Here is a 23,330-nt window from a genome sequence, read left to right as displayed (position 1 = left end):
CTCCTCTCGCCTCGGAATCCGTGGATGCACCGAGGTATTTCCTGGAGCAAAAAAAGGGAAAACAGCGGAAAATGAGCAGTGATTAGTGCGTCTGATTGGGCACGTGAATCAGACGACAACGCAGCATGAAAACTGGGATATTTTGGTGAAGCGAGCTGGGCTGGTAGTAGCATTACTGAACTCCTTTGCAGGAGACAAAGATAATTGCATTCTTCTATTTATTAATCACATAGATTAGCTATTTCCAACGTGTTTTATCCTTTTTAATGGACTCGATGGAAAACTGACAAAAGAAATAGCCCAGTATATAAAGCAAAATTTTATATTATTCAGTCTAACCATCTCATACCTAATGCTTTATCAAAATATATCTGGACATAGGCCTACCTGTGTTAATTATGACCAACATTAAAACTAGCTGATATTGTTTTTAGTCTGATTTAAACTCCTTCTGTCAAGATCCCAGTCTGTCACTGTGTTTCTGCAATGTTTTTTCTCCTTCCTTCTGTGTCCTTGTCTGGAGCTGGGCAGAGAGTCTGGCATCACCCACTACATACCAGCAGACCATGAGCAATCAAGCCTGCATCTTGGAGTATAAAGGAACACTCCGCCTCTGACCCAGCTCACCTCGGCTGGTACGAACACCCCAGCCTCTGACCCTGCTACCCACGACCTGCTTGAAGACTACAGCATACGTCACTGCTCTCAACTATCTGCTCCGTTAATCTACATTTCCATTTCCATGTATGCAAATAAACTCTGTTCAACCTTTTACCCCGTCTGAATCTTTGATCCCCCAGACAGTCCCTTCAGTCCCCGACTTCTGCTGCAGCTGCCTCCACCCCAGCGTGCTCTCTGGAGTCGAGATGCACGGATCCAGACCAATACTCAGGTCAGCCCAACCACTGCTGGGGTTTTCTTTTTCAGTGCTCCTCCATGTTTCAACAACGTCCAGCTTGTTTTACATCAGATACTGCTAAGATACGTTACATGTGTGGATTATTTAGAGGGAGCGCACTCCAGTGGGCAGAGGCAAAGTTCTCCAACACCGCTTTAGAACAAGCGACTTATGATGGGTTTGTGGGAGAATTTAAACTTCTTCAATCTCCCGCATTATCAAGCTAACGCCTCTCTACACCTGTTAAGTCTCCTTCAGGGCAGCAGATCTGTGGCAGAATACACCATCAAGTTTTGAACACTGGCTGCAGACGTGGACTGAACCCACTGTGCATTAAAGGCTGTCTTTGTCAAGGGGCTAAGTGATACATTAAAAGATTAACTGATTTCCCGTGATGACTTACCTGACCTTAAATCTGTCATTTCTCTAGCAAACCACATTGATAATAATTAATCAAAGAGAGAGATGCTGTTCACCGCACCGTATTCTGAATTGCTCTGTCCTTCCATAATCATCCGACCTGTCTCCTACGCCACCTCCACCAAAGGAGCCAATGCAATTGTGCTGAGCACACCTTACTGCAGAGGAGTGCCAGCGATGCCACCAGGCGGGTAAGTGTCTGTACTGTGGGAGGCAGGGACATTTTCTTGCAACTTGTCCAGTTTGGCCAAAAGGGGGTCGCTCATCAGTAGGACTGGGAACACTGGTGGGTCGGCAATCTGTCCCAGATAAGCAACACAATAGACTTCAGCCACTTTGTGCTTTAAAACAGTGACATTTCATTCTGGCTTCCATTGACTCATGTCACAGAACCTGTTTCTGTAGTTTTGTCAGGTAATCACCATGAAACTAAGCAATTTTATGTTATTGCTACTCTCTCTACGCCACTTATTCTGGGCCATCCCTGGCTAGTTACTCATAATCCTGTCATTGACTGGGCTAGGGGGAAGGTGTCTGAATGGAGATTCCTTTGCCATGCCAACTGCCTGCAATCTGCCTTTTCTCTAGCAGGGGAGGCCAACACGCACCTTGGATGTCCCCCTGGACAAGTGTGTACCATGACCTAGGGGATGTCTTTAGTAAAAATTGGAAGCTGTCTCTTCCACCCCATGGACCAAACAATTGTGCTATCGACTTCCTGCCCGGTGCTTCCCTGCCCTCCACCCGTCTCTATAACCTCTCCAAACCCAAACGAGAGACCATGGAACAATATATTCGAGACTCGCTTGCCGCAGGTATCATTCGTCCATCCTCTTCACCTCTAGGGCCTGGGTTTTTCTTTGCTGCAAAGAAGGACAAAACCTGAAGACCGTACATAGGCCTCAGTAATATAACCATTAACAATAACTATCTATTGCCACTCATTGACTCAGCTTTCATAATAATAATACAAACAAATATAGAGAGGAAAGAGAAAAACAAAGTTAGAATGATAATAAAATTTTATCTATCTATCTAACTATATATATATATATATATATATATATATATATATATATATATATATATATATATATATATATATATAATATATATATATATATATATATATATATATATATATATATATATATATATATACATGTACATATATACACATACACCAATATACATATGAGTACATGCATCTATATGTATAGATACACATAAATGCACATACATATATGTTAAGAAAAAACACACACACAAGGGCGCGGTGCCATTACCAGCTTGAGCTACATTTATAGTCAATTACACGATAATCGGTAATCTGGTCCACTTCACATTCACTTCACGAAATCACAGGAGCTATATTTGCCGTTTACTTTTTATTACATACCTATATGTGTTATTGTTTGCCATTCTAGGCCAAAAAAGTCACTTAGAGGTGACCAGTCCTTAACAAAAGAGTCCAGCTTTCCTTCAAGCACACTGTAGAGCAGGGGTGTCAAACACATTTTCACCGAGGGCCACATGAGCAAAATGGCTACCCTCAAAGGGCCAGATGTAAAATAGATGTAACTACTTTTTTAACTTGTTAATTAACGGTTTCTGTATTTATTACTTATTCATGTTATGCAAATATTGCATATTCATTTGCATAGATGTAAAAAAAATATGGCTGTGTAATGACATATCTCTTGATAAAATGACATTTTAAGACCATCATACCTTTTAATTTACCATGTTGAAGGCCACATAAAATGATGTGGAGGGCCACATTTGGCCCCCGGGCCTTGAGTTTGACACATGTGCTATAGAGTCTTTCATAGGGCAAAATTGATAACAGTTTTTCACGCCAAAGAGTGAGAGAAGGAGGATGGTCTTGAATCCATACATGGAATATAGAGAGGCATGCAGCGTATATGATAATGTGTTTTTGTTTCTCGAATATGGTTGTTTATATCTAATATACAAGCCATAGGGTCTGTAGGTAGTTTTAGTCCAAGATATTTTTCAGCTTCCTGAAGAACTGAAGACCAGAATGAAAGAATAACTGGACATGACCACATTAGATGAAAGTAGATTCCTGCTTCCTTTTTGCATTTAAGACAGAATTTAGTGAATGTGTCATATTTACGCCAAGTTACAGGGGTCACATGTATGTATTCATATTAATATTCTCATATATATTCGTTATAATTTTATCTTTTAATGCAACAGCTTTTTTTTTAAAGAATATTATCTAAAATACTGTTTTTTATACCATTTTTAGAATATGTAATGGAATTGAGATAACTTCTGATTTGAGATATTGAAAGAAGTGGGTTTATGGGAGGTTAAATTTGTTTTTTTAATTGCCGGAATTACTTTATAGAATCGTCTGTGATGTGGTGATGTGATGATTCTATCTAGATCTGATATGTTTGCGATTCTGTCCATTCTCTAAAACCAGAATCAGTACAGGTGACTTGAAAATCTGGATTATTAGCAATGGGTGCTAAAAATGAATATTTGTTGACACAAAGGTTTCAAGAATATAGTTGTTCTTAATATTCGTGTATACTTTTTTGAAATGTAGGAAAGGTAAATGTGCTAAATGCTCATTATCTAGGCTGATTCCTTCTAAATTAGGGAAGCCAAAATAGGACTTTTTTAGCAAACTTTATCGCAAACTTTAATTTGGATGCCCAATGATTGAAAATTTGGAATCCCATGGCCCCCTTTTTAGATGTATGTTGTATTTTTTATTATTTTGCTAAAATAATTCTTTTTCAGTTTTATTCAGTGCAGTTTTAGCAACCAACACCAAAACAGCTTTTAAATCTCCACTAGGACACTAACACCTAGTCATGACTTTTGGGTTAACCAACGCTCAGGCCATTTTCCAAGCTCTTATTAATGATGTGCTTTGAAGTTTTCTTAATCGTTTTGTTTTTGTGTATCTGGGCGATATTCTGATTTTTTCCAAGACCCCACAGGAACACCAGCAAGGGCCTTCAGAGACTCTGTGAGAACAAGCTCTATGTAAAGGTGGAGAAATGTGAGTTCCACGCCAACAAGGTCAGTTTTATGGGCTTTATTGTAGGGAGTGGACAGGTGAAGGCTGATCCGGAGAAGGTAAAGGCTGTGACTGAGTGGCCTATACCCAGCTAAACTCAAGGAACTGTTCAGCTCCAATCCTGCGTCAGCCCGATCCCTCTTGCCAGTTCATCGTGGATGCTTCAGAGATGGGAGTTGGTCCTGTCTTGCAATGGTAAAGAAGAAAGGCTGTAGAATAAAGTGCCTTTCATGTGTGTATGTGATAGAGACATTCTAACTCCAACTAATGTGTGTTGTACATGGACTTAACCCGGTCTAAACATGGGACTAAACTAGGACTAAACTAGGGATTTAACCAGGGTTAAACTAAAACCAAACCAGGGACCAGATCAGGGCTAAGCCAGGAGTAAACAAGGCACTAAACTAGGGATTAAACCAGGGACCAAACTTGGACTAAACCAGGGACTAAACAAGAACTAAACCAGAGATTTAAGTGCATGGGGATGAGATAGAGAGTAGAGTACAATTTCCTGGTTATTTCTTGGTTATTGTTCTGATTTCATTTGCTTGTTCTCTTACTCCAGTCTCAGAGAACAGCTCAGTTACTGTCGTGATGTTTACAGTAGCTTCATGTGTTTGTACAGAGCGACATATTAGATTTACTCACCTGCTGCGTGTCCTCTTCAAGTGTTCAGACCTCGATGCAAATTGGCCATCCACAGTCGAATATTTTTTTCTTTTGTTGTGTTTTTATTAAAGGTGCACTGTGTAACTTTTCTGGCGGATAAGCCACCTGCTTGTGCCTGTGGAGTTGTTATTGATTTGCCTGGAATGGTCCATAGTATGAAGTTATCTATCTCCATGTAGACAAACAGCAGGCCAAGTCAGAGGTCATACACTTACAGCCATACATTTAAAGCATTAACATCTCCATGGATATAAGCAAATGGTAGACTAAATGTTACATAGTGCACCTTTAATGCTAGTGCAATGGGTGATTATTTTTACACTGACTTGTCCCAGAGGTAAATGTGTATCTGGATTAAACCTGTCAGCCATTATAAAAACATTTGGTACTATTTTATGCAATGCTCTTTTTAATTTATAGGCCTATTACTGTAAAACACATTGTACAAACAAGGAATATAGGCTTATGTTAGCATCTGCATGTCTTCAGTGACGCTAACATCTGGCTAACAGCACTGCTAGCATGTTAATAGTTTGTTTACGTCACCATTTCCTGTTTAGCTTCTTACAAGAGGCATTTTTCCCTTTTGACTTCATGGAAAACAAACTCCATTAAAAAAAAAATACCATAATAGGCAATGATCACTTCATGGAGCATTTAACCATGAATAAACACAAGATAGATAAGTTTAATGCCATACTGTGGAACATTCCAGACAAGCAGGAACACACACCCTTCTTGCAGAAATGTTACACAGTGCAGCTTTAAATTACAGACAGTAGTGTTGTCACAATATTAAAATTTCAAACTCTATTTTGACACTAATGAATAGACTTGATACTTGATACCGATTCCAATACCACAACAATAATAAAAACACTCTTTCTTTAGACAACAGAATGTGATTTTCAGCATTAAACTGTAGTACTTTCTTTACTAGTTTTAGTATTGATTAGTGTGTGACTTTCGATACTTTTGACAATCAACAGTCAAGACAAAATCCATATTTAATTTTCTTTATTTTTCTCTTTCAATAAATCTTACACTATCCTGCTTTAACCAAAAACATTCGACTATAGAACGTAAAGTAGCACAAAATATATGCAAAAACACATTAAATGATTACATCCAATACAGTGATTTTTCATAACAATTTGGGGGGAATAAACCAAAACATAAATGGCACTAGCAGTCACGATTTTGTGGTGCCCCCTGGTGTCTAAAGCTACAACTACAGGTCCATTGTACATAAGGCAATGAGACAATGTCATAGAGAACCAGAAACCAGTGCCTGCTGTTGAAATAAGAGTTTAAAGAGGGAGTATTACACTTCTATGGAGTCTTAACATATTTAGATCTCCATGTTTCCTTTTATAGTTTTGAAAATGCTATATTTGCCCAAAACAATTCATTAAAATATGTAATTAGTTTCAGCCCCCCCTTCCTTTGCTCTCTTGTGCATCTCGCTAATGAAACTGCACATTGGATCAGGTTTGTGAAGCTGTAGTTTATTATTTTGTATCATATTTTTGTATATTTATGGAGAATTGTCATGTGGGAGCATGGGTGATGGTGGCTTGTGGGCGAAGCATTGGACAAATCTTACAGCTAACCGTAGGGAGGGTTCGAACAAGGCCAGAGAGAGATCACTAGATTACTCAAACATGCATGGATGACATCTAAAATATCTCCAGGTATATTTTTTGATGAACAACATTAAGAACATTAAGAATTATAACATGGTAGAAATCTCTAAAAAGTTGATTTGCATAATACTTCCTCTTTAAAATTCATTGAAATAAACCTAAAATTCAATTTGAAGTTAAAACCATTCATTCAAGTCTTGTCTTTTAAACCCATTTGAAGCACTCAGATAAGGCAAAGTTGTTCCAAAAGTGCTATACATTTGAACTATACCATCAGTCAAACGATATCCAAACATTAAAAGTCATTTGATAAATTAACATGGGTCAAAAGAGGCTCGAGGAGTACATTTTTTTTCAAGAAACATTCAAGATTTTTAAAGTAGAAAGTAACTGTCCATGCAGCAAGTTGTAAGTAATATTTATGAACTGATGATCCCAGGTGTAGTGTTGTTTCTAGGTCTACTCTTATGATTCTTTTCATAATTATATTCAAATTATGGCTTTGTAGTTGCTACTTTGTGTATGAGGCGGAAAAATGATAATTTATACACCTGCAAAACATGAAAAGGGAGCAACTGACACGCTTTTCAAAATTTTGATATTTGAACATATAAAGTGTGTATGTATAGGCTGTCAGCTTATTAAGTCTGGATCATAGATGGAGGAATTTGACTGACGATATTCATTTTAAACATTATTATTTCAAGTTTTCCAGTTACATCAAGCCAAGAATGACTCATTCTTTTTCAAATTAAAATATATTGCAATTTGATGTAATTTTCAAATTTCATGTTGTAATTTAGAGACTTGTAAACCCATTTTTTGCAAACTTAACATCAATTTAAACTGAAGAAGCATAAAAGTAGACCATTCAAAACTTAAAGGAACTGTATGTATCCTGCCTCTTACTGTTTGAAAAGGTACTACATTCCCATCTGAGCCTGTGTGTTCAGAGCCTTGACCTGCAGCGACACATACAGTACATGTGTGTCTCACTGTCAGTGTGTGAACAGGCCTCATGTGAAAGAACCTCCAAATTCACTGAGCTGCACAGGCTGCACTTGCACAGAGTCATGAGGCTGCAGGTGCTGGGGTTTAGATAGTGACCAATCAGATCAGAGAGAAGCATTTTAGGTTTAAACCAACTGGATTTTAGCATTGGACCTGACAACCCAAATGAGAGAGTCATGTAAGGCTCATTCTGCTTTCTGATTGGATGAAACACCAAATTATAACATAAAAGACTTCTCCATCATGTCCAGTGTTTTTGTCATTTAGAATAATTTAGCATTACACTTGTTATCTTTATTTGTTATTTGATCATGTTTACCTTGTATCTGGAGACACAGAGAGGTCACGTTTATGGAAAATCAAAATACTACATACAGTTCCTTTAATATTTCCCATTACAATAGAAAAAGTGCAAGTCTTTTTAGTGATACAGTGACTGAAGCAGTGGAACCAAAAGGCCTTATAGTTCATAAATGATTTTGTCTTAATATATATCTGTAATAGCCATATATATAAACTATGTAACATCAACATTTGAAATCTAGTAGTGTTACAAGTACAGATGTTTTTTGCTATAAAGAAAATATTTGTAAGTGAAATAGCTTTTTTACAGTCTACCTGGTTACATCTGAACAAAACCTTTTATCATTTACAAAAATACCCCACTTTTAGTCATTGCAACAAATATTATCGTCACACTAGAGTCAAAATTACATCTTTTTTTACTTTTATAGAGATTTTTTTGGTAAAATGTTTTCTGTACAATAAACATTTTTTTCCAACAACACAATGCTATAACTGTGGCGACGTTACTGCGACATGTGATCGTTTTGGGCCAATGAGAAGACAGGAAAAAGAGGCTATACATTTAATGGGTTATATGTGGCATGCATGTGGTTTAGATTGTCCCATGTGATCAAAATATTAATTCTTATAAAATGCTTAATTATAGCATTTAGCTGAAGTTTAAAGCTGCACTATGTAACTTTTCTGGTGAGAGGCCACCACTGCTTTTCTCCATGTAAATGCTACTGTTTTGCCTAGAGTGTTCCACAGTATGGCATTAAACTACTAGCCTTAATCTATTTCTATGAAGACAAGCAGGCAATGCCACCACGCGAAGTTACACATCAGATCTGTGGAGAGGCAAGCCCAGTCACAGTAAGAATGCATGTTTTTAAGGCAATAAAACACCTTAACTGAATAAATGCAAGAAAGTACAGATTGAGGACATACTGTGGAGACAAGAATGTGACAGACCCTCACCAGGAAAGTTACACAATGCACCTTTAAATGTTCTTGAGACTGAAAATGATTGGCATTACTATGCCTGGTAAAACTCATTTAAACTCTTAACATAAGAATTTCTTCAAATTTTAAATACTTAAAAATAAAAATACAAAGAAATACTTAAAAATACGTAAAATTCACAAAAGTGTCATACATCAAATACTTCAAATAAAAAGCTATGGACTGGTTATGGATAAATGAATTTATAAAAAATTAACTCATTCAACCAAAATCTTCCTCATTTGGAAAAGGACCATCCAATGACCACATGAATGCTGCATAAGTCCCGCCTCTCTCTCTAAATCCTCACTTCTGATTCGCAGATAGACGAGACCTTCAAAATGACCAATCGCACAGAACGCAGCACAGGTTAATAAATTACATTCATCTGAAAATACAACAATTTTGCGACTAAAATTTGACCAATAGTAACAACAAAATCAAACTTTTTTCAAACCATCTGCCAAAACTTTACAGAAGTATTATAATGTATGTTGGACATAAGAAAATCAAAATATCCTGTGTTAAAGTGATGGTGGATTGTCAATGTATTTCAAGCACCATGAAATTACATCCAAAAATGTTGTAAAATAAAATGGTTTTTTTTTTGTTTTGTTTTTTTAAAGAAGGGGTATTACACTTCTAACTGCTATTATAGATATAGATCTCCATGTATCCTTTTATTGTTTTGAAAATGCTATATTCGCCTAAAACATATTAACATGTTTTATAAGTTTCACTTTCTTTTTTTGATGCTCTGAGTCTCCCCTCCCTTTGCTCTCTGTGCTAAGTCCCTCCCCCTTCAGAGCACTATCACAAGTGTGCATCCCACTACTGAAACTACTGCACATCACATCCGGTTTGTGAAGCTGTAGTGTATTGTTTTGTATCATTTTTGTATATTCATGGTGAATTCTCCTGTGGGAGCATGGGTGATACAGGCTTGTGGGTGGAGCCTTGTACAGGGTTGTACTGCTAACTGTAAGGAGGGTTCGAATAAAGCTTGCTAGATTACTCAAACATGCATGGATGACATGTAAAACCTCTTCAGGCATGTTTTTGATGAGGGAACATGGGATTTTTCATAATACCCCCTCTTTAAAGATGAACCAGTCCAAACATACCTAGAAACCAGACAATACATTTGATCTTTTTAAATAACATTTCTAAAAATGTTTCAAAATAAAAGATACTTGAACAAACATTACAATTTCACAATACATTTTTTTCTCACTCACATTCTTTGTGTAAACTACTCAAAAACATGGTCAAAATGAATCAGGGGTGTCACGATTTTAAACCAAAACTTGATACAGAATTCCAAAACTACATCTAAAATCTAAAATTGCAAAACTGAAATCTAAATCTAATCTCTTGTTTAGATTTACTAAAAGTTGATAAAGAATTTGGTTAGCAGTGGCTCAATTGGTAGAGAAGTTTGCTTATTAAGATGAAGGTTGGTGGTTAGATTCCCAAAGTCAGTATACAGTTTGCTGTTGTATATTTTGTGCAGGTGTCTTGCTCGATCAACACACTGACACTTATGAACCAGCGTATCACTGTTAACTGGGAGGAGTTAGAGAAACCTTTGAATGACACTGAATCTGATTAATGTTGCAAACGATATAAGTAGGCTATTTAAAGGTCCTGTACCAGATGTCCACTCTGTGTTTGCAGCTAATTATAAAGTGTTTTACTGTCCAAGAATCAGGAAGTATACATTAGCATGCTAGTTGTTGTTAGCTCCGCTCCGGTCTCTGAAAGTTGTGAAAAGTGCTTATAAACTCATCATGGAGAGTAATGAGGATGTTCAGAATGCATAATGTAAGTGAGAAATAACTTTGGACACTGCAAACAGTTTAAACTAGTTCCATTTTTTACATTTTAAGACAGTAAAAATCAGGTACAGAAACTTTAATTATTCGGAATTTGGAATATGAAGCCAAAATGTAAAATTTGTGAAGTTATGTTATATTAGTGAAGTTATGTATTGACTTGTATTGTATTGACAAAATAGGAATATAAAGTTTCAAACTGCAGTGCAAAATAGTGTGTACAATTGTTGCATTATTGGCCAAGACACTTCTCTCGACGTATCTATGTTTGAATATAACGTGTGATTGGTTGTAGATGTCATGTGTGATTGGTTGTAGATGTCATGTGTGATTTGTTGTACATGTGATGTGTGATTCGTTGTAGATGTGTGTGATTGGCTGGGGATGCCATCGGTGTAGATTGGAAACCACACTTCTGTCAATCCGCCCCAGGGCAGTTGTGGCTACAGATAATATAATGTAGGGCAAGTCTCAGTGTCTAAAAAGCTCTACATTAGACTGAAAATGATGAAAACATTAAATATTTGTCATTTTGTACAGCAATTAGTTTAATTTTATTTTGGTGAATCGTGACACCCCCATCAACAAATCTCACTCTTAACATCACCAAACAGCTAATCTGATTTGTCTATTTCTTCTTATTTGAAGTCACTTAACAACATTTCTCAAACAAGGTCCATGAAAATGAAAAAATTGCCAAAATTTCAGCAAATTTTTCTATAAATGTGAATTTTTTTATGTTTTCGATGAGCGATTTTAGGCACTTCTTCTACAAATGTTTTTCTTTTCCTAACATGAAGGATTTCGGTGACAGAAGGGTTAAAGTTCAAACGACAAAAGCTAGCCCTCTGCTCCTAAGTTCAAGTCATATCTTTTTATTTGTCAAACGCACCTCTATTTTTTTTTACATATTTTAGCACTTTAAAACCCATTTTCAAGCTTGGGATCCCAAACTCCAAGTCTGCCGGCAGACCGTTCAAAATCAATCATTAAACTTCTTATTCATTGCATGCAAAAAATGTGCACAATTTTCTTCTTTTTAACAATAAATAGCAGTTGGATTTGATGCAAAAACTGGCTTCTTTCCAATTTTGATGATTTGATGTTTCGATGCTGAATTTCTTGTTGTCATGGCGATGAAGAAAAGTTTTATGAATTTTAAAATTTTGATGGAAATAAGTCTTAACAATAAATAGTTGACTTTTTGAACTGTCTTTTTCTAATTTTGGGGATTTAATATTTCCATGCTGTATTTCTTCTTCTCGTCATTGGCGCAAGGAAAATGAAAAAAAAAAAAATTATGAAAAAAAAAATGTAAATAAATATTTATTTTTATTTTGTCCATTTGATGTTTCCGTACTCATCAAACAATAACTAGTTGTTGAAAGTGATGGTGTAACGATTTTTTTTTTCTCTCAATTTTGGTAATTTGATGTTTCCATGGTGAATTTCTTCTTGTTGTCATGGCAATGAAGAAAAAGTTTTTTGAATTTTGAAATTTTACGTGAAACAATTCTTAAGAGTACATATTTGGTGAAGTTGATGGTAGAGCAAACTCTGGCTTTCTCCAATTTTGGCGATTTGACGTTTCCATGGTGAATTTCTTCTAATTGTCATGGCGATGTTGAAAAGTTTTTTAAATTATAATGAAGAAAAAACAAATGGCATCTGGAGTTTAGTGTCTTCTCCAGCTGGACATTCAATATTGTAAAATCAAAAAGTTTCAAGTTCCATTCAAAGTTAAGTAGCACTATCACTGTTTTGGTTGGTTAACATGGCCTTTCTTCTATATCTACTGTACATAAGAATATTTTTGAGAATTTGAGAGTTATAGGTACTTTTTTGTATTTTGTATTTTGAGTGGATACTTGAGTTTTTAACATGCAGGTTGCTGTAGTTCTATGGCATTGGAGATATAGTATTTACAAAGCGGAGGTTTGGGGCTTGCGAGTGCGTCTTCTCCGTCCTTGGTGTCCATGCTCACTTCAGGATGATCTAAAAGAGACATTTAAAAATATTCAGAATTTTAAAAGAGAATTTGTACATTTTCAAGAAATCATTCAAATCCATTAATTAAGTTGTGATTTCTTATATTAGACCTGGATCAAAATGTCAAATCTGAATTTGAACAAAAACAATGAATTTTAGAAGCTGCAAATTGACACATGTAACTTTTCTGCTTGTTGCCATGGATTGCTTCACAGTATGGGATTAAACCTATCTATCTCCATGGATACAAGCAGGCGCTATAACCAGGCCAAGTTACAGGTCATATCTGTGGAGAGGCGAGTCCCCACACAGTAAGAATACATGTTTTTCAAGGTATTTCTTAGCAATGATATTACTTGCTATTAGATAAGTTTAATGCCATACTGTGGAACATTCTAGGCAAACATTAACATTTCCATGGAGACAAGCAGGTGGCGGACCCCAGAAGAAAAGTTGCATAGTGCACCTTTATTTGACAGATAAAACTTTGGCCAGCAAATTAAAAATGCTATTCAACTTCAATTTGAAAGACAATTTATTAAATGGCCCACACTGTTTTCTGATCTTTTTTTTTATAAAGTTTCCTCATCACAAACAGGCCTGGAGTTGTATTTTGCTCCATTCATGCATGTTTAACACACAAACTCTGCATATTTAGTTCTCTTCTCACACTGAAAACCACTGTGTGATGTCATGTGGTAATACAAGTGCTCCACTGTGTTTTTAAACTCCATACACCTTCACTAGAATCATTTGGATGGTTTTAGTACAGGAATTGCCAATCTCTACTGAACTAAAGGTAAAAGGAGCTGTGCACTTGAAAACTGACGCTTCATGACATCACACGGTGGAACAAAGCATTTTGAGCTTTGAGATTTAGACAGACTAATAATAAAAGGTTACTCAAACATGTGTGAATGAAACAAAACACAACTCCAGGTCTGTTTTTAAGGAGGTAACATTATAAGATGGCTTAAAGCTGACAAGAATCAGGGAAATATAGGACCTTTAACAGCCAAAATGAGTCTCCTAACTATTATAATCGATTACAGTTTTTGACCCAGATCTTGAAAACATGTTAAAAAATGTACACAGAATCTATTCTAAACAAAAAGAGAGTTTAAAGAAGTTATAGAGAAGAGCGAGAGAAGGAGGGAGAGAGAGAGACAGACAGACAGAGGGAGAGGAGGGAGATATGTTTGGTCAATGAGCCAAAAACATTTACAGCCGCACTGCAGATTGGAACCAGGACAAGAAGAGGACTGGACCAGAGCCAAAGGTTGACGGTTCAATCCCAGTGATTTTTGCTTTTTACTTTCTTAGTTATAATTTAATTTTCAGCACAAAGTACAGTATCAGTGGTTCCTAAAATATTACCCTAAGGTAGATCAAGACCAGTCCACAACTACGACTACTACAACCAAAACAACTATTACTACTACTACATTTACTAGAATTATAATAACTATACTACTACTACTACCATTACTACTACTACTACTACTCAAAAACTGTATAAAGAAGAGGACTACATGAGTGTGACATACAGTTATAGTGGCCAATCTGGAGCAGAGTTCCATATATGGAATTCCGAATGCGAGTATCATAGCAACCAAAGAGCCAATCCGGCGCTAGGCTGTTGAAAGTAACGCCCCTTCCCACCCAGACCACTGGTTTAGCATGAAGCGGGAAATGTTGTCAATCAAACCTGTTGCTAATGCTAGCGGAAGTGACCTCGGGTAAATTAGGTGCCTGATTTGTTATTAATGTTCATGTCTTGATTTACAGACACAATAGCGGAATAAAAACACTCCATGTAGAGCGGGTTAATACGAACATTTTAACACCAAATTGTCAGCAGCAGTTACAGAGAGAGGTGTGACAATTTTGCATTGTTGCAGTGAATTGGAGGAAGAGTCGATGGAGCTGAAAAGGCGCCCATGATCGCTTCCTATTTGGAATGTGGTGGCTAGCAGGTTAGCTATGTCCATTTATATATACAGTCTATGCTACTACTACTATTAGTACTAGAACTACTACAACAACAACTACCACTACTAAACCTTATAATGAATTCATAATGAAGAATCAATACTGTCCATATTTGTTAATTAGCTGCCATGATTCAATTAAAAGAAAGCAGTCATTTTGATTTAATTATAAACTAAAGTGAAAGGGGTTATTTACTAATTAACCCTATAGAGGGAAATGCCTATCCTGAACTAGTTGAGATGCATAACAGGTAATACACTCCACTGACAGCAGAGGGCACTATTGATTTATGTTACAGTATCGAGTGATGTTATGAGGAAACCAGGCCACAAAACAAAAAACAAATAAAAACTTACATGCAGCAGTTACCTGATGTCCCTTAGTAAAATTAATAATAACATAAAAAAATATATATTATAAAAGATCTAGAATGAGCACTATTATTTCATAGCTGGTTTGGTTCACTTTTTAAAAAGACCAAAAAACTACTAATACTACTACACTTTTACAACTAACTATCCTTAACTACTGCTACATTAAAGATGCACTGTGTAACTTAGTAACTGTGTTGGTTCCCTATGTGTTTGTCTCCATGGAAATGTTATTCCTTTGCCTGGAATGTTCCACAGTATGGCATTTAATGTATTTATCTTGCATTTATTAAATTACATGTTTTTATTACTCAAAAATGCCTTGAAAAACTTGTATTCTTCTTGTGAGTGCTCACCTCTCCACAGATCTGACCTGCAACTTGGCCTGGCGATGTCACATACTCGTCTTCACGGAGATAGAAGTTTAACGCCATACTGTAGAACATCCAGGTAACACAATAACATCGTTATGTGACAAGCAGGTGGCGGACTCCCCACCACAAAAGTTACACAGTGCACCTTTAAACTGGCCTTGGTTGCTATCGCTGGAAGAGCCTGTATATTGTACATACTGCACCATTAACTTCCTCTCTTTTGCTTTCTCTCTCTCCCACCTCCCTCTCAATTTCTCCCTTTCCATCCCACCCTCCCTCTCTTGCTTTCTCTCTCTCCCCATCTCTCTCACTCTCTCCCTTCTCTCCTATATTTCCTTCCTTCCCCATCCTTCTCCCTCCTTTTCTTTCTCTCCCTCCTTCCCTTCCTCCCTTCACTCTCTCCACCTATCTTTCTCTAATTCTCTCCCTCCCTCCTTCTCTCTCTCCTCTCCCTTCTGCTCTCTTCCTCCCTCTCCTCTTCCTTCCTCTCTCCCTCCTTCTCATTCTCCTCTCCCTCTACCTTCCTCTCCCTCCCTCCCTCCCTCCTTCCTCTGTGTCCTCCTTTTGTTTATTGTCCTAAAAACCTGTAAATCATTATCAACTGTGGACCTGTTTCAAAAGTTCAAACCAGGACAATCTTACGTCACATGCCCTGCCATCGGCCTATATCCCTGTGTGTCAGATATCCACCCATCGGTCTATATCCCTGTGTGTCAGATGCCCTCCCATCAGCCTATATCCCTGTGTGTCAGATGCCCTCCCATCGGCCTATATCCCTGTGTGTCAGATGCCCTCCCATCCTCCTACATTCTTGTGTGTCAGATGCCCTCCGGTGTATCAGATCTTCTCCCATCCTCCTAAATCCCTAGTCAGCTGAGCAATTAAAATAAGATAAGAATAAATTATTCTTCTACTACTAAATATTCTGAAATACAAGTTGTTGTTGCTGTAAAGACAAATTATTAAATAAATAAATAATACATTTCAAATGTTGTAAATCTTCTTGTCCTGTTTCCCATCTAAAAAAAGAGACGTTAGCATTAGCGACATGGCTAAAGCTGCGGCAAGTGCTCGGCTGTGCGTTGTTTTTAGCATAGCCACAAGCGCTAACACATGAGGAACTTCGCTGTGAATGGAGAGGCTTAAGACGTCAACAACGAGAGAAATAAAAAAATAAAACACAAATAAATATTAAAAAACATGCAAAACAAAACCAGGAAGTGAGGCAACACATACACAAACTAGTACAACTGCAAATGAGGAGCTCTCAATAAGGACTGGGGGAATACAGGGGGATAGTGCGGGTTTTATCTTATTTTGAAAATAGACTTTGCTACTCCTTTTGAACAATTCTTATTATTTTTTAGTGAACTGAAATAACTATGAAAATAAATATATGAAATCAACAGATGTCATTACGTTATATATATGATATTATGGGTCATACTTTCTCACATAGAAAATGGTCATTCTTTATAGGATCTAAGATTATACTTCTAAATGTCAATAAAATCTAATATTCATACATTTTTATTTTTCTTGGTAAATGGTGAGGTTTTTATGTAGCACTTTTCCACCTTCAAGGTACTCAAAGCGCTTTACATCACACATATTCACACACCAGTATACGCACACACTGGGGTTGAGATGGGTCTTGTCCAAGGACACAATAATATACGTAAGATTTACTTTATTATACTTAAATACTCATCACTGACTTCCATTTGATACTTTTTAGTTACTTTTAATTTGAGAACTGAGGCCACCAAGATGCACAGAGCTTAAAGTGTTGTTGTTTGCCCCAGGACAGATATAAGTCAAAATAAGTCCTCTGTGTTCTGTCTGCATCTAATTATCAAGCATCCGATAATCACAAAGTGGGTGTTAGCATACAAGCTGTTGTTAGCTTTACCATCACGCTGAGGAATAAGTTTGGGCCACTGCAAACGGTTTAAAATGAACTAGTTCTGTTTTTATGCTTTTAAGACAATCAAGTAAAAATCATGTCTGGCGGCTTTAATATAATCATTTCACTTGGAGTGTTATTCATTGATTAGATATCCCCCCATTCTTGCGTCCTTGTTGAGAGCGGTGTGCGATGAGAGACAGCTGAAGAAGAGCAAACCTGATTGGCTGTGGTGGAGGCTGCGTACGGGACACTGGCTGCAGGAGCTGATGCTGCCGAGACAGTAGCAGGCGGAGGAGCATTGTACATCAGTGGCACTTTTCACGTTTTATGGGCCAAAAAAAAGTTGAAATAAAGTAAAAAATAATAACAAATAAACCAGAAAGGGGCCAGAGGAGGTGATAGCGATGAAGACGAGATTCAGGGGGATTTTTGGATTTGAAAATGGTTAAAAAATAAACACGCCAGCAAGCCACCGTTGGTTATTTAAGAGTTGAGAAATGGCATGCAACCATTCACAATGCAAAGCGGAGGAGAGATAGAAAGATCATTGTTTTTGAGAAAGAGGAGAGGAGTGAGGGAGGAGGAGGAGTAATAAAAACAAAAAGGAAAATGCAGGTTACAATCACAGGTTTAAGGAAATGGGGTTTGTTTAGAAGAAATGAGGCAATATAGTTAAAGATTAAAGGTTCACTATGTAACTTGTCTGATGAAGAGTCCATAAACTTTGTGTCTCCATTGGGATGTTATTGCTTTGCCTGGAATATTCCACAGTATGTAGCTAAACATATGTATCTCCAGAACAACAAGTGATGAATTTGGTTATCAATAAATATGTTGGTAATTTAATAAATCCAAGATAGATCAGTTTAAAGCCATACTGTGGAACATTTCAGGCAAATCAATAACATCTCCATGGAAACAAGCAGCTGGTGGACCATTTACCAGAAAAGTTACACAGGGCATCTTTAGAAATTTGTATAATTTGTCAAATTAGGTTTAGGTTTACATGCACAACAATTACCCAGTGTCCCTAGCCTAGTCAGCCAAACTTTATCTAATTTCTATACAAGTTATAGTCTGAGATCTTGTGCCAACCCCAAAATCCAAGGTGGCGAGATCGACAGGTGGATTAACCAATCAGAGAAGTGTATGATCTGTACAGTTTCAAAACAAACATGACTGTCAAAAAACACAAAAATATAATAATTTGCAACTTTGAACTAATAGCTGAACAGAAGCAAAAATACGTTTTATTGTCTTAACGTAGTAATGCAAATTGGATTGTACTGCTATTAAAACGATTGGGAGAGCAAAAACACAAGCTAACTATAACTAATCTATTGTGTGCATGTAAACCACTCTCTCCCATATCTCACCTTATTTTTAGTTTTACAGTTTTCATTTCTTTAAACAAAAACTTCAGTGGAATTTCTCTGGGAAAGTGATTTTAATTGTTCCAGTAACAACAGCACAACACAACAGTGAGAGTAGCTAATGCAACACTAAGGCTACGAGCTAAAACACATTTTGGATTTGAATATCTGTATTTTGAATCATGGACAGACATAGTGAGTTACAGAGAGAATAAAGGAAGAGCCAACATGGAGGACAAAGTTTAAACAACAGCTTAAACAGTCAGGGCTCCCCTAGGACACAAGGCCATTCAAATGAAATTTAAATTTAAATGGAGTATCAGTCATCTGAGTGTCTCCATGGAGATGTTATTGCTTTGCTTGGAATATTCAACAGCATGGCATTAAACATATCAATCTTGTATTTATTGAATTGCAGATGTTTTTATTGCTCAAAAATGCCTTAAAACATGTTCTTGTACAATAAGCAGGATAGATCAGTTTAATGTCATACTGTGGAAAATTTTAGATAAAGCAATGCCATCTCAATGGAGTCCCAAAAAATGTACATAGTGCACCTACCCAAGCAGGCATTTTAACTAAAATTGCTCTACTGCTATAATTATTTTTGCTTCGTGTTTTGGGATTACATGTACTTGTTTCTTATACTTTGCTTAAGTTATAAAATATAAAACATGGGATCTTCAATAAAGCTACAAATTACAATACATTTTAATAGAATTGTCTTTGGAATTTTGCATGTATTGCTATGGGAACCATGGCCTTAGCGTGTTACAGTCAAAGGAGAGAAGGCGTGGACCTACCCAGACTGGTAGCAGGCGTCATGCACAACACTGATCCTGCAAGAGCATGCAAAAGAGAGGGAGGGAGGGATGGGGGTTGGTGGAGAGAGAGGCAGAGGAGAAGAGAGAGAAGAAAAGAGAGATAGGGAGAAAGAGGAGATACAGAGAAAGAGGGGTGAAAGAGAGGGAGAGGGAGGAGGGAAGAGGAGAGGGACAAGAGTGAGAGAGCAAAAGAAAGGTAAAAGAGGAAAAGAGGAAGAGAGGCAGAGAGAGTGGGTGGAAAGGAGAGCATGCAAGAGGAGAGAGTGGGAGAGGGGGTGGAGAGACAGAAAGAGAGAGAGAGAGAAAGGGACGGAAGAGGGAGAGATAGAGGAGAGGTGGAGGGTAAAAGGTTATACATGACACAAGATTCAATCAGGCTGAACAGTGCAGAGGCAGGAACAGGCATCAGTCCATTCACAATATGTCACAACTAAAGGGAATAAAACAAGCACCTTCACCACATGTGAGTCTACACTTTTTTACTACATCTACAGTCATCTACAATGGAGTATTTTAAGAATCTAATGGAGAATACATGAAGAATACGTGCTGTCTGTTGTGGTCATTGTTCATTTATAAACAGCTGGTGCATCTTGTCGATCAGTGTACTTAATGTGCATGGAAACTAATAATAAAAACAAATAAATCAATCAAATAAAACACTGTGACTTTTGTGCTCGTCTCCATGGCCCGGAATCTTCAAACTATCTTACTTTATTCAGTTATAGGTGTTTTTCTTTATTCAACTCCATATTGCAACTTTAATGAAGACTAACGGTTTTGAACCCATAAAGTTATAATCTATGGACAATAACAGCTTCCCATGCACAATGGTGGTTAGTAAAACATTAATATTTGCAAACAAGATTTTGACCCAAGGCTAAGACATCCACAGAGCAGAAAATGGAGGAAGAGGAGGAGAGAGTTTTCAGGCAATTTAGACTTTAGCAAAATAAAAGCAGGCTTATGAAGTACAAGGATAAACAATTGAACATAAGCTACAGGCTAACAAGCTAGCGCAAGCTAACACAGTGTTATGCTCTGGGGAGAATGATTTGTCTAAAAGGTCAAATTGAAGTTTGGATAAATCAGGCAAAACATTAAGACTGAAAAATGGAAAAAACAGGACTAAACCACATGTGGACCTAAACCAGGACTAAACCAGGTTTAACCCATGAATAAATCAAGTTAAACCAATATAAAGAACAAGAATAACCCAGGTCTAAAACAGTATTTATCAACGTCTAAACCAAACCTGGATTAAACTTGATCTAACCCATCTAAACCAAGTTTAACCTTGGACTAAATCAGGACAAGCTCGTAACCAGGTCTAAACCTATTTTAAACCAGGACTGCACCAGGTTTGACCAAGTAAGGTATTAAGTAGGTATAAACCAGGTCTAAACCAGTTCTAAACTAGGACTACAACAAGTCTGAACCAAGAGTAAACTAGATATAAATCAGGATTAAACCAAGACTAAACCAGATCTAAACCAGGTCTAAAGCAGACTGAATAGATTCTGACTACCGGTACTTCAAAAATGGAGCTCTAGGTCTGAACCAGATCTAACCCAAGATTAAACTAGGTCTAAACTAGGACTAAACCAGGTCTAAACTAGGACAAAGTCTAACTTTAGATAAAAAAAAAACAAACAAACTAAACTAGCTCTTCTAAACAAGTTTTAAACCAGGACTACACTAGGTCTGACCCAGGACTTAAGTAGGTATAAACCAGGACTAAATTTGGACTAAATCAGGTCTAAACCTTAATATATTTGATCAAACTCACCACTAAAATCCTGATCTTAATGTTATACCTGTTGTAGCAGGGTAAAGCAGTGCTCCTGGTGGTGATAGATTGTATTGCATTGAATAACAATAACTAAATACAGTATAACACTTGCGTGTGTGCGTATATAATATTTATTTATTTTTTTACCTGTGGGGAAGAAGGCGGGCTGCTGTAGTTGTGCATTGGCCAGAGCTTGCTGATAGTGCAGAACATTTGGGTTGAACAGAGAAGATGCTCCATTGGTTTTGTCCAGTGCTGGTCTCTTTGGTAACGGCTGCAAAACTCCGTGTGGAAAGGCCTAAAATATATATAAAAAAAAAATACAATATAAACAGTCAACATGTTAGCTGAGGTCGGATTAGAGGTAATAAATGTGTAATAACAGTTAAGAGCACAACACAATATAAATGGAACCGTCATGATAGGATCGAATAAGGTGTGTTAACATATTTACCGTTAATTAAAACAATATTGAAATGATTCATGAGGCTAAAGCTAGTTCACAGGATTATTCTTTAAATAGTTTAAGGTTTTGATAATAATTTTTAACAATTTTATCTTATGAACAAAAACTTGAAAATTGATTGTATGAATGTAAACATATATAAAATAATTGAGATAAAGTACCACCACTATCATTACTACTACTACTACTATCACAGCAACTGCTAGTGCTACTACTACTACTGTACTACCACTAGTAATCCTAGTATTACTATTAATCATAATATTAAGTATATAAAGTAAATAGTCTCTTTGAACTATTTAAGAAAAAAAATTACGATTAAAAACAAAGGATGAAAAATGCCAGTTTATAAGCTAGGCTAATTAACAACTAAAAATAATTACAATTTATTTGCTAATACACTGAAATATATAGTCAGTTATAATAAATAATGTATATTTTTAGTAAAACTGAAATGCTAATAATTGATCAAATATAAATAAATATAGTATTAAATTGTAAATATTTTATTAGCACACCTTATTCAAATGGAAATAGCTGTAGCTAGCACAAGACAATGAACAAAAACTACATTCAAAAATTAGCATTAGCAATTAGCCAACTAAAACTGAGTGCTGCAAGTGAGCGGCTAGCACAATTAGCACACACTTAGTACGGCTACGTTACAGAAAGCTAACGTGCACAAAGCCAAACAAAAGGTGAAAGGTGAAAGGTGAAAGTACCATGTCTACGGTTGCCTCGTGGGGACGCTTCAGTACTTTGGCGGCGGAGTGTGTCTTTTAAGCAGGCACAGCGAGTATGATGGTTTTGTTTGGGGTTTTCAAGCGTTTAACAGACAGCAAGCAGAGGAGGAAGAGGAGGAGGAGGAGGAGGAGGAGGAGGAGAGGTGCAGGGCGGGGCGGGCGACCATGGAGGCACAGCATTGCATTGTGGGTAGGTGAGAAAGGGAGGGGAGAAACAAAAAAACAAAACAAAAAATAATCTGAATGCAAGTATTAAACCACGTACAAACAATAGGCATGCACATAAACAAAAATATTAAGTTGTTTTTTTTTGTAAACGTTAAAGTTGCACTGTGTAACTTTTCTGGTGGGCATCTGCCATTTGCTTCTCGCCATGGTGGTGTTATTGCTTTGCGAAACAGATTTTTTTTTCATTTGCACCAAAATGAGTACACAACGCTGCTGAATCCTGTCACCAATTAAGAAAATACAACTGGAGAACGAAGTGGAGAACAATATGGCGTCTTGACAATAAATGATTAAAGATTACTCAAACATGAATCACTCCAAATACAACTTCACATTCTCAATGAGAAGAAATGACTAGAACATGGTTAAAAGCTGGTTAAACGTCAATTTTACACAAAAGACTGAACCATCCAGTCTTATTATGTGTGAGGGGCTTGCC

The 23,330-nt window shown here is 36.8% G+C and overlaps 1 protein-coding gene across 15 annotated transcripts in view; it reads right to left on the bottom strand.

Moving 5' to 3' along the window:
- Window positions 1-6,076: 6,076 nt before the first annotated feature.
- Window positions 6,077-23,330, bottom strand: part of LOC117382877 (muscleblind-like protein 2a) — an 87,850-nt gene continuing 70,596 nt past the window's right edge. For 3 of the 15 annotated variants that reach the window (XM_033980119.2, XM_055227897.1, XM_055227889.1), the window contains 4 exons: window positions 22,643-22,696; window positions 21,602-21,752; window positions 19,642-19,677; window positions 6,077-12,825 (listed from right to left, as the gene is read on the bottom strand). In XM_033980119.2, coding sequence (XP_033836010.1) covers window positions 12,707-12,825; window positions 19,642-19,677; window positions 21,602-21,752; window positions 22,643-22,696 — 360 coding nt within the window. In that variant the 3' untranslated portion in view covers window positions 6,077-12,706. Of the gene's footprint in view, window positions 12,826-17,681; window positions 17,780-19,641; window positions 19,678-21,601; window positions 21,753-22,642; window positions 22,697-23,330 lie in introns of all 15 variants that reach the window. The other 12 variants (XM_033980156.2, XM_055227918.1, XM_033980148.2 and 9 more) reach the window with 11 other exon arrangements.

Source organism: Periophthalmus magnuspinnatus, chromosome 2 (assembly GCF_009829125.3).
Source record: "Periophthalmus magnuspinnatus isolate fPerMag1 chromosome 2, fPerMag1.2.pri, whole genome shotgun sequence".
In the NCBI taxonomy this organism is placed as follows: Eukaryota; Metazoa; Chordata; class Actinopteri; order Gobiiformes; family Gobiidae; genus Periophthalmus; species Periophthalmus magnuspinnatus.
Note: the sequence above shows the minus strand (reverse complement) of the source record. Positions and strands in the feature narration are given on the sequence as shown.